Source organism: Lactuca virosa, chromosome 9 (genome assembly GCF_052849685.1).
Source record: "Lactuca virosa cultivar CGN04683 chromosome 9, Lactuca_virosa_CGN04683_v6, whole genome shotgun sequence".
In the NCBI taxonomy this organism is placed as follows: Eukaryota; Viridiplantae; Streptophyta; class Magnoliopsida; order Asterales; family Asteraceae; genus Lactuca; species Lactuca virosa.
Window position 1 is genome coordinate 178,148,116 of NC_136434.1, and position 13,140 is coordinate 178,161,255.

Below are 13,140 nucleotides of genomic sequence, written 5' to 3' on the forward strand. Positions count from 1 at the left end.
ACTATGATAAATATTAAGTTACCCTTTGCCTACTTTGTTAAATCCAGGTTAGTGTGCCGGTTAACCACACACGCTCCACTAACGGTTTAAACAAAGTGCAAAGTGTAATTTCATGGATTAGCACCTTATTCACATTTTCCTAAGTAACTAAGATTGGGAATTTATAAACGTTTAGTTACTTAGTATTTATCATTAATACTTTTAATGAAGGGAGAATTATAGTCCTTGTCCTACCTGTTCGGCTAACGACCCTCCACCAGTCAAGGAAGCGGTGGGTGAGAGTGGACACCCATTAAGCTGCCATTTTATAGGCAACAACCTTATACCCCCCTTATACACCGGCTTCGTGAATGAGGCCTACTAATGGTAAGACTGACTTGCTCTTATACATACATATATATATATATATATATTATTAACTTATAATATTATCAAGTATACGGGTTGAATTTTAACTTTTAAAATTCGAAGGGCTTAACTTGGAATTAAAGTATTCTTAAGGGAAACTTTACAAATTCCAAAACTTGAGGGCAAGTTTTGAAAATATTCAAAACTAATTAATTCCATAACTTATGTGTTTAAAGTAGTTTTAATTAAAAACTCTTCAAGTTCCATAACTTGAGGACAAGTTATGGAAGACTTTAAACTAATAAAAGAATGTAACTTTTCTTTATTTTTGTAACTTATGGAACTAATTAAGGTTACACATTTTATTACTTAATGAAGTGACTCTTGAACCTCCATAACTTGAAGACAAGTTATGGAGTCATAAAACCATTTAATGAGGACAAGACTCTTCATTTTGTAACCATTGCCAACTTTTATGAGTTTTAAGAAACTTTAATGTGACTTTTCATGTAACTTGAGGACAAGTTACACAAACACATTTTAGAATCCACTCTTAGATTAAAATGGATCAAAGACACATGATCAATCAACCTTTTCTATTAATCTAAGCAACTCATATGAACAAGATAATTGAAATCAAACTTTTTCATGTAATTAGCACAACACTTAAACTAATACAAAACATGAATCTATTGACAATTATCTTTGAAATTGGATTAGCATGAAGATTACCACATCAAAAACAAGTTTATAAGTTCAAAAACAACTTATGGTAATGTTCCTAGTCCATTTCCAGCCAAAAAACTCGAAGATATGCTGTCAGGGGGTCCAACTCGTTGAGTGCATGAACCAACTCGGCGAGTTGGATCGTTTTGAACACTTTTAAGGCATGGACTCGTCGAGTCCCTTTATGGACTCGGCGAGTCTGCTGTTCAGACAGCAAAAAAACTTCGATTTTTAAGCAGATTTTGCAAGTATAACAAGAAAACAAGCCTAGGCTCTGATACCATTGATGGGTTTTGAGCATTCTAACACTCCTAAGTGTACATGCAACCCTAAATACCTTAGATCTACGTTTTCTCTATTATACATGCAAATATGAACTTTCCAAGGTATTCATCCTAACTAGCATAATAACATTGATTCATATGAATATATCAAGTTAGAATTACATACCTCTTTGATGTAGAATGTCTTCATGAAGCTTGAGTGCCTAGTGCCCCAAGTGTGACACCTCAAATGGTTCACACAACACCAAATACACTTGGAATAACTTGAGAGAATTGGAACACTTCATGAAAATCGGCTAGCCCTTTCTATCACACATTAGTGGCCGATTTTCTCCAAGAATAAGATCATTATATAGTTAGGGTTACACCATGTAAACCCTAATTGTCATGGCCTTTCATTTCCATGATCCATGGGTACAAATACACCATAGAGCATCCATGGAGCATCTTATGGGTTTTAGCCCAACTTGACAATCCATGGAGCATTAGCCCACTATATAAGTATGGATGATTTACACAATCAACCCATATATTTAATTAGTCTTCTTTTGATCACTTAATTAATACTAGATTAATTCTTGATCAATACTAATTAAATAATCTTATTAATATACTAGAACTTATAATATATTAATCAACCTTAAGTGTTATTTCTCTCATTATAGTCTATCCAAATGCATGATGCCATGCAACCCAAATGGACCATGCCGGGTCGGGTCAAGTCTTACCAATTATAGTTATGGACTTAGACATTAATCCAACACTTCATCCCATCAAATCCTCTCCTCACTTGTCTCTCAAAGAAGAGTTTAAAATCAGTTGCACGAGTGTCATTGGAAGGATTGGAGAATGGAGCTTCAGATAGCTCAGCGAGGTCCACCTTGGTGAAGGAAGAAAAATAGTTCTTTTCTTTGTAATATTCCACATTATTACTTTTTCGTTTCACCATCCAGCAATTGAGTCGATCATGAAAGCCCCACATACGCATCCCTGACCGGTCACCGTATTTGTGCTTGAACCTCTTCTTGTCGAGCTTAGTCGCTGTTAGTTTAGGCTGGTCTCCACGAAGATTTTGATCAGAATTCTTCATGAAGAGAAACATTCCCCTTTTCTGTGAAGTTACCTGTTTCCCAGCTCTTTTGATTGTAATTCTTGGATAAGCTTGCTCCGGCTCCTTTTTAAAAAGGTCAACGATTGTAGTGGTTCTGACTGGAGTCGAATCGACAATGGGATCTTGTTGAGATGTCTGGGCAGGGTAAACGGTAGAGGTATCAGCTCCGCCAGGTTCTCCGATAGATGATTTGAATTTGTCGCCAAATTCTTCAGCTAGTTTATTATTAAGGTCGGAGTAGCAAGCAGTCAAAGCTCAAATGTGAGTCTGTAAATCAGAGATTTGTTTTGACTTAGAGTATTATCTGCTTTAAGCTCGGAAACTTGGATGTCGAGGTTTCCAGTCAAAACATCTATTTCAATGATTTTATGATTCAGTACCCCAATCTCTGCTCTCAGATCAGCAATCGATGGGTCCGCTCCCCCTATATTTCCTTCCCCAATAGATATTCCTTTAGCTCGGGAAGAAGTATCAAAATCTTGTTGTGCTAACAGCCTGGCAAGCCTCTTAGAGGCGGCATCATGCGCAGGTCTTGGAGGAGAGAAACCCTCAGGAGCTGAAGAGCTTTCGGCTTCATGAAAAGATCGTATAACACTTGGGCCTTCTTGGGTTGGTTGAGTAGGTGTGGCAGTTGTGGTGGGTTGTTGAACTGGTGGTGCTTGTTCCCTTACTAGCACCCCCGGCCTGGGATCAGCTCTTCTCCGTTTAATTGGAGGCTGGGAGGCTTGTGTCAGATCAAGATCACTATCAGATGGCAAGGAAGTTGGAATATCAACAGGAAGGGGAGGAGTCCTTGAAGTTGAATCCATAATATTTGAAGGGTTGGCCATCTGAGTTGAGGTAGGCGGCGTTGTCTTAAGAACATCATCATCTCCTTTTGTCTCCGTTGCAGATTGTGTAACTTCATTGACATTGTCGACGAAAGCATCAAGGTCTTCCGTTTTTAACATTATATCTTGATTCTGCTCAAAACCGAAGGTTGAGTCATCGTTATCATAACCAGTAAGATCTTCACCCTGGTCCATATCATCTTCACCATCATCTTCATTTACAACATTTTCCATTAAGCTCATCTCAAAATCACTCTCATCATCATCATAAGCATTCTCATCATCCTTTTCTTCTTCATCTGTTACCGGCACATGTTCTTCAGCAACGATTGCCACTGGTGCAACAAGTTCCTCTTCGTGTTCAGAAGCAGTAATCACTTCATCTTCAGTTTCTTCATAAGCTGAGGAGCTTTCAGTCTCAGACACATTACTGACTTCTGCAAATTGGCCAAATTTCACCAATGGATATTTCCTTTTAAACATGAACTTTCCTTTTCTGTTTTGCTTCATGAGACCGAAAGTGCTGGAACCAAGGGACTTCAAATCAAGTGTTTCTCCTCTTTTCTCAAGTTCCGGGTATTTTCTGTTGAAGATCATTTGTAGGAACCTGGTAAACATGAGAAATTTATCTTTTCTTTTTCCTTCAACATTGCTAACCATTTCATTCAAGATGTATCTCGAAAAGTTGAAGTCGAGACCCGTAGCGAGAGCAACAATGGCACCCGTGTTTAGTAACGAAATCTCATCAGCACCGGCTCTTCTTCCAGAGATGCAGCTCACGAGCACACGGACCAGGAACCTCCAATAGGGTTGAAATAGTTTCTTGATTGTAGGAGGAAACACACCCTCATAGCCAATTCGAACGATGATATCCCCAATTTGGTCCATGGGGATCTCGGTTGGAAACCCATACTGGTCATTGATCTGTAATACTTCGCAGATGACTTGCTCAGTTACAGTGATCTTCTTTCCATTGACAGTTGCTTCTATGGAGATTGCATCATCATCTTCTTTGCGCACTGCAGCTGTCTTCCAGAACTGCTTCACAAGATCTTGATAAATTATTGGACTGGATGTGAAAGAATATGCCAGACAACATTTCTTCAGTCCATGAATCATGGACTTGAAGTCACTGTGTGCAGCTGGTGGATCCATCAGAAAGACAGCAACATTGTGATTGTCGGAAATCTTCAATTCAGCCATTTTTGATCTGCACTTAACCAAGCCAAGTGAGAAAACAAATGATTTAAATAATTAAACTTATTTTTTCTCATTATTCAATTAACTAGGCTTTAATATTGAATGAAATTAAGTAAGTGGGGTTCACAGCCGTAAACGGGTTCATGACCGTGAACTGTTCATCGGCCGTGAACGCTTCATCAGTTCTGAAAAGTGATTTCGATCCAATAAACCCTTAAAAAGCAGTCGAATCCTGGTAAATTTAGCATGAATGGGATCGCCTTTGCATTACCTACAAGATGTGACGTTCAATTTCAGATAATAAACACAAATTGATGATGAATCGAGAATTGAGAGAGAGAGAGAGAGAGAGAGAGAGAGAGAGAGTTTGTTAGGGGTTCACGGCCGCAAAAAAAGATAATGCTGATGAGGGTTAAACGGCCGAGAACACAACCCTTATATACATGGACCATTCACGGCTCAAAGCTTGGGCTGCAAACCCAAAGGGCTTCAAATCCAAAACCCAATACATTAATTTTTAATTAAAAATAAACATTTTGAGGACTTTTTAAAAATTAAAATTAAAATAAAATAAAATAAAATCTAAAAAAAATTAAACTAAAATAATTTTGCAAATTTTTTAATTTTTTAATTTTTAGAAAAAATAAAATAAAATAAAAATAAAAATAAAGTAAAATAACACAAATTTCTTTTCACCAATGCAAATAATCTTTTGTGATTTTTGGCATCAGAGTTCTGGGACAACCTTGATCTGTTTTTCAGCACTTCCACCTTCATCAGTAGATTTGGTCAATCGTTGGTATTGTGGTCCACTTAAACACGAAAGATTGTGACAATTGAGGACATACTACATGTGACAAGACATTTGATCCTATGATCCTAAATGATATTCCTAGAAGACCATTAAGCTGACGACGACCACGGATATTGTTGTCCACCTAAATTTAGCAGCGAGATCTACATACAACCTATTGAATGTTTAATTTTAGGTGTACTAGAACGTGTTTCCCGCTTCCTGACATACTCCGATAATCAAGAACTTCCAGAATACTCCTTACTTTAGATGAGCAGACAATTATTAGGAGAGAAGTCAGATTTAGAATGCATATGTTGTACACCCAGGTCGGATCTTCCAATCACGCAGAGGGATAAACATATGACTAACTGGATAGATGGATTGAGAAATAGAATGGTGCATATGTTGTGTCCCACGTCGGATCTTCCGATCACGCAGAGGGGACATCATATGGCTAACAGATAGAAAGAATTGGATAGATAAGAAGATGCATAGAAATAGAGTTGCATACGTTGCATTCCAGGTCGGATATGTTCCAATCGCGCAAAGGAGGCATCATATGACTAACAGAAAGAAAGCAAGAAAATAACTTTCTACATATCTACTTTATCGGAATTCCCCAGTCGCCCTATCAGTATCGGAATTAATGACATGCGTCCATACATCGAGGAAAAGTGACGCCATAGTTCTAGATACAGATTACTTTAGTGTATCCGCAGATTCCCATGTATATCTCACTGCTCAATTTATCCGAGCAACGTATTGTCAGACCAAACGGAACTATGTAAGTCAATTGCTTGTCAAGTCCCCTTTTCAAATGTCAATATGTACCTAGTCTGGTCCATTTAAATCTTTCGTGCCTACCAACGCATCGAACACAGAGTCTAGATCAGTTCAGTGTTGGTACCTTACACTAATCAATATTGCATGTTATCACTGAGTTGATATCACTTCCCAACACATTACCTGCAGACAGACTAACATGAGACACTATTTTTTTTGTTTTTCATATTTTCTGAAAAAAAAAATAAAACAGAAATAACACTATTTTTGGATTTTTGGTTTTCTGATTTTTGGTTTTGTTTTTATTTATTTCTCCCCCTAAATTTGTGCATGGGAGAAACTGAAAAGGAAATGCGCAAATTTAAACTACCTAAAAACAAAAATCAGTCCTCAAAACGTAGCATTTTTAGAAATCCCACCAGCACATTGAATCGAACTTTGTTAAACGGTTTTGTGAACAGATCTGCCACATTATTATCAGTGTGAATCTGCTCCAACCGAATGAGTGAACGCTCATAACAATCTCTGATAAAAGGAACTTTGATGTCGATGTGCTTGGTTTTAGAATGTTGGACAGGGTTTTTGGCTATTTGAATTGCAGCATCATTGTCACAGAAGATAGGAGTTTCAAGAAAATTCAAACCGTAATCTAACAGCTGATGTTGAATCCAAATGTATTGAGAGCAACAGGCAAAAGCAGCAACGTATTCCGCCTCCACTGTTGAGGTTGAGACTGTATGTTGTTTCTTGCACTGTCATGACACCAGACGGTCACCTAAAAATTGACATCCCCTAGAAGTTGATTTCCTATCAAGTTCACAACCTCCGTAATTGCTTTCAGCAAATGCATATAAGTAAAAATCAGGATTCTTCGGGTACCAAAGACCCAATTTAGCGCTACCTTTGAGATACCTAAAGATCCTTTTAACAACAATTAAGTGAGAGAGTTTAGGATTAGCCTGATATCGTGCACATTGACAAACTGTGAACATGATGTCTGGTCTGCTCGCAGTCAGATACATCAGGGAGCCGATCATCGATCTGTATTATGTCTGATCTACGGGTTCGCCTTCAGGATCAGAAGTCAACAGGGGTCGTTCAGCCATCGGCGTCAAGGCAGCTTTTGAATCTTTGAACTCAAACCTCTCAACCATGTGTTCAACATATTTTCCTTGATGTAGCAGGATTCCGGTTGAATCTTGACGGGACTGCAAATCCAAAAACATAGTCATTTCCCCCAAGGAGCTCATCTCGAATCTCTTCTTCATAATGGTCTCGAACTCGGTGCACAACTTTTTATTCGTTGAACTGAAAATGATGTCATCGACATAGATCTGAACAAGAATTATGTCTCCATCCACATGCTTGATAAATAGCGTCTGATCAATCGTCCCTCTGGTATAACCATGCTCGAGCAAATGATGTATTAGGGTAGCATACCAGGCCCGAGGAGCCTGATGTAACCCATACAGAGCCTTGTCTAATTTGTAGACATGATTCGGAAGCTTTGAGTTGACGAAACCAGGAGGTTGATCAACGTAAATCTCTTCTTTCACGGCTCCATATAGAAAGGGAGTCTTGACGTCCATCTGATACACAGTGAACCCCATGTAGGATGCACACACCAGGAAGATACGGATAACTTCAAGACACGTTGCAGGAGCATACACCTCAGTGTAGTCAAGTCCTTCAATCTGTCGAAACCCACGAACGACCAACCACGCTTTATTTCACACAATCACCCCACAATCATCCTGTTTATTACGAAACACCCAGCAGGTATCCAGTGACTTCTTTCCTTTGGGCAGCTCAACCAGCTTCCAAACTCCCAATTTCTCGAATTGATTCAACTCTTCATGCATTGCATCAACCAAACTAGGCTCATTCAGTGCCATTTCTACATTCTTTGGCTCTATCTGAGAGATGAAGCAAGAGTAGAGACATGTATTTACGTCACCACTCTGACATCTCGTTCGAACTCCGTCGCCTAGTTGACCAATGACGTTATATATAGGATGATCGCGTTGTAGTCGGGTAGGAATTTCATGGCTGATTTCATTGGGTGTGACAGGAAGATTATTGATGTTAATAAATCCGTCATCTACTGATGCCCTCAGACGATCTTGAACCGTGAGAGGTTCTTTCCACGTACTTATTTGCAATCGGCTCGGGAAAGAGAAGTTCCATGAAAGTTTGAGTTGCAGCGGAAGTATCTCTGGTCATGAACTCTCTTTCAGCAGGAGTGAGTGGAGTGGTTTCAACATCAGGATTAGTTCTTTGAGTAGGAGAATCTGAATAAGTACTTGGAGCAGAGTCATCCACCCTAGGAGTCATAGGAGGCACCAGAGGTGGTCTGTACACAACATCTTCCTCTTCATTTTCAACAATAACCTTCGAACCTGAGGAAGAACCTGACACATCATCTAAAAACACATTAAATGATTTAAACAAAGAAGCATAGTCAAATAACCAGTCAGGTCCGAATCTGGCATCTGTCTCATTCTCCTCCAGCCAGCGAACATCAAAAGATTCCACGATCTGCTTTATCTTCTTGTTGTAAACACGGTAAGCTGTACGCGTTGCATATCCCACGAAGTAACATTCATCGGCTTTAGAGTTGAATTTGGGGTTGGATTCGAGGTGAAGAAGGGTGCAAGGACGTCCAAAAATTCGGAAGTGAGAAACTGATGGCTTGTGATTGTATAGAATTTCATATGGAGTCTTCATATAGGCTTTGTTGATCAGGACACGATTCTGAACGTAGCAGGCAGTGTTTATCGCCTCTGCCCAAAAGAAGACCAGAAGTTTAGAATCACACAACATCGTCCTTACAACATCCATGGATGTTTGGTTCCGCCGTTCCGCAACACCATTTTGTTGAGGTGTCCGAACGACACTATAATTATGCACAATTCCTTTTTCTGTGCAAAAGTGATCCAGAACAGCGTTCTTGAATTCTATGCCGTTATCCGTTCTGAGCACTTTCACCTTCTCATTAGTCTGATTCTCAATCATCACCACGAACTTCTTGATCAAGTCTGAGATCCCACTCTTGTTGGATAAGAAGAAGACCCATGTGAAACGCGAGTAGTCATCTATCACAACCAAGAAGTAAGAGTTTTTGTTGATGCTGAGGACATTGACAGGACCAAACAAATCCATGTGCAATAATTGGAGAACCTTGCTGATTGAATTAACCGCCTTTGGCAAATAGGGTTTTCTATGATGTTTTCCTTGTGCACACGCCACACATTTTTCAAAAGTGGTAAAGTCTTTAACTGGAAGGCCACGCACGATCTCGTTCTTTACAAGACGATTCAGGTTCTTGGCGTTTGCAAGGCCGAGACGACGATGCCAAAGCATGGCATTGTGTTCGGAGACTTTAGAAAAGAGACACGTGATTTGCACTTGGATATCATGATTCATGTCTATGATGTAAGCATTTCCATCCCGCTTTGACTTCATCAAGATCCAATCTTCAAGGATTATAATACCAGGCTTCAATATCAGGCACTCTTTGTCTGTTAAGTGTGTTGAATAGCCTTTGTCGCATATCTGAGAGACACTCAATAAGCTATGCTTCAACTCGGGTGCATAGTTGACATTCTCAAAGCTTAGCACTCCATTTGTAACTGTTCCTTTCTGTGTGATCTTTCCGCCTTCTCCTCCCGCGAAGGAAACATAATCCCCATTAAAATTTTGAATGTAATGCAGCTGGGAGATGTCTCCTGTCATGTGCGTGGAAGAACCACTGTCGACATACCAAGGTCTGACGACATTCCTCCGTAGCTGTTCCTGCACGATGCGCGAGAGATTAGTTAGATTTTGGAATCCAGGTCATTGTAACACTGGGTTTTCCCTTGACATTAACAGATTTTTCTTTTTCGCTTCCTGATTTTAATTTACTATCATATGCACTTCCAGAAGACAAAGGTGATTGGACAATTAAAGATTTGGGCACCCATTGGTATTTAGGTTTTGAAATATTCATAGGTGATCTTGAAATGTTTTTCTTTTGTTTTAAGCGTTTGGATTTCCGGCTAGGATTAGTCGAGGATCCAGACGCTGCCTTTGACGATATCGATCTTGGCTTAGCCGCTTTCGATTTCGCAAACCACTCGTGACTATTTTATTGAAAACATGTTTATCCTTTTTAAGTTAAGCCCTTTTTCTGTCCTTATGAACATTCCAATCACCATTACAAAGACGAGATCTCGAGGACTTTATCGTGATTCATTTTCTCTTCTTGGTGCAGAAAAATGAACAAATGCCCGATTAACACAATTTCGAGCAATATGACCGGCAGTTCCACAATTAAAACATATTTGCTTTTTAGTGCAAAAACTGGTACCGTTTTTTCTGATTTTGTTCTCTTATTTACTCTTCTATTTTTCCCACACCAGCACGTGCAAGAATCAGATTGTGTGACAGGTGTAGATGGAGTAGATGTGCTTGTGTCAGATCCATCAGTTTTATCAAAAGCATCACCACATTTATCAAAAACATTAGATTTTGTCACCAAATCATCACCAATCAAATCATCAGTTTTAGAAACAGAAACAATATTGTCATGACTTAGTGAATCTGCATCGGAAGTAAAAACGTTAGTATCCTTTTCCCTAGCACTACTTTCTGTCACAGGTACAACAGGTTTGCCATACACAAGAAATTCTTCTCTGTCCATCTCTTCTTGGGTCAAAGGGATAACAGTGTAATTGTGATTAAATGGAGTAGGAACACGCTCATACCCTATACCTACTTGTTTCTTGTCTTGCCATTTCAGTTGTTTCTCTATCATGTTTTCAACTTTCTCACTTGACAGTGGCAAGTTGTTTCTTGATGAAATTGTAGTTCTCACACTTATTGCTATAATCTTCCTGCAATTGCCTAAAATCCCTAGTCTTGGCCTCTAATTGTTCTTTTAGTGGTCTTTGGCCCTTCCTAAGTTGATATCCATCATATTTTAGGTCCTCGTTCTCTCTACGTAGTAATTCTATTTGCTCACGTAAAAATTTAACTGTATCAATACAAGTTTGAGAGCAAGAATTTTGACTGACCTCCTTTTTCTCCGGTTCTGGAGTTGTGGATACCATGAATGCAAACTGCAACTCCATCATTTCTTCCTCTGGGTCCACCTCACCATTTTCTTCAGAGATGTCATTGATCTGGGCCAAGTGAGCATTTTCATGTCCTGAAATGTTCAGGGCCTAAATTTGGTCCTCCCAGTCAAATGACTGAGCTACCACCTCCAGATTAGCAGTTTCGTTGTTAGCAGCAACAACTCCCCTGTTGTTTTCGACTGGCACCATCATTCGTTCATGGTTTACTCTCTTATCTGGCTTCAGACAGTCACGAGCAAAATGACCAGGCTCATGACAGTTGAAACAACGAAGTTTTCCCTTGTTGAAACCCACCTTCTTCTCCGCATTCATTCCCCAATTATTTTTCCCTGTTTTCTTCACAAATTGTTTTTCCCTGAAAACCGCCATCGCAATTTGCCAAGTGATGTCCATCTCTTCAACATCTTCAGGGTGTATCTGATCAAGATCGGCAAATGAAATCTGAGGAGGCAACTCTCCAGCAACAAAAGCGTTATAGTTGTTCACCAATCCAGATGCAAGGGCCATATTTTCTTCAGCTTCTTTTGGAGCAGATACTGGAGCAGGATCTTTTGAAGAAGCAGCAGCTTGTGGATAGGGCATTGATGGTGGAGCAACATAAGATGATGGTTATGGAGCATCAAACACTTGACCTTGTGGAGTGGTAAAGGATGAAAAGGCATTATTTGTAGAGATCCCGAGATTTACAGTCGAATAAGAGTTCACATGATTAATTTCCCTTTGATTGTCATCAAGATCACATGCTTTGATGATTGCCATGGTTTCAGCGAGACTAAGTCGGTTAAGATCCTTTGTTTTCTAGATAACAACAACATTCATGCCCCATGCCTTTGGGAGAGAGTTCAACAGCTTCTTGTTGATTTCTGACCTTGACACTGAAATTCCTACTGAGCTCATCTCAGTTTTGAGAGTAATGAATCGTTGTGGTTGAGCTTCCAATGTTTTGTCCAGAACATGATTGAACATATTGAACTTTTGTATTAGCATATCCTGACAACTCTGCTTCATGTATTCATTTCCTTCATACACTTCAATCAAAGCTTCCCATAGAGCTTTAGCGGAATTATATTCACGAAATCCTTGCACGATTTCAGGAGATAGGGCCATGGTAAGTGTAGCAAGAGCTTTCTCTTGTTCTTCGATCTTCTCAAAATCCTGATCCGTGTAATTCTCAAGTTCCTTGTCAATAACAGTTCCATTCTCAAGTGTAGTCGTGATTCTGACAGGACCCTTTAGAATACTTCGCCATATTTTGAAGTCCTTCATCTTAATGTACTTTTCCATTCGATATTTCCATTCTGGGAAACCTTCAGCTGACAGTAAACGAGGAATTCGAGTACTGGTTCCCATGATAGAGTCCAATTCCTGATGAACTGTTATGTTTTGTGAATCCATTTTTTTTTTTTTAAAAAATTATGTGATTTCTTAATTGACTGACATTAAAGGTTAGTAATGAAAAGCAACCGTAAAAGATTATAACCAGGAGAGTTCACGGTCGTACAGAGTTCACGGTCGTACATAGAAAATGGTTCACGGTCAATAGTCAATTCATGGTCCAAAAGTTAACGGTCAATGAATGGTTTACTACCAATGAATGGTTCACGGTCAACTGAGAAGATCACGGTCAATTAAGATTTTAACGGTTAGTGAGGATGAGTGGTTCACGGCCGTACACAGAGTTCACGGACGTACACGATTCAACAGATGAAAACCGTAAACACCTTGAAACAGATGAAAAAAGATGATTTTGAGTTGATTTAGATTCCTTTGGCCTTGAACTTCACGATCCAATGCAGAAAACCCAGTAAACAAGCTTAAACAGTCACGAAAAGAAGATTACTCCAGCCGTGAACACCACTTGAATGATTTTGACACCGGATTGGCTTTGATACCAATTGTAAGTCCCACAAACGTGAACGAACCAGTGATCAAGCACAATCAA

At 39.3% G+C, this 13,140-nt stretch overlaps 1 protein-coding gene across 1 annotated transcript; it reads right to left on the reverse strand.

Moving 5' to 3' along the window:
* Positions 1 to 11,996: 11,996 nt before the first annotated feature.
* Positions 11,997 to 12,593, reverse strand: LOC145140051 (uncharacterized). Its single transcript, XM_079073667.1, has one exon. It carries the CDS (start codon positions 12,591 to 12,593, stop codon positions 11,997 to 11,999), a length of 597 nt encoding a protein of 198 aa, XP_078929793.1.
* Between the last annotated feature and the right edge of the window lie 547 nt (positions 12,594 to 13,140).

What these genes read in the sequence shown, in the direction of transcription:
- LOC145140051 (XM_079073667.1), bottom strand. Translation starts at nt 12,593, where the DNA reads ATGGATTCACAAAACATAACAGTTCATCAGGAATTGGACTCTATCATG.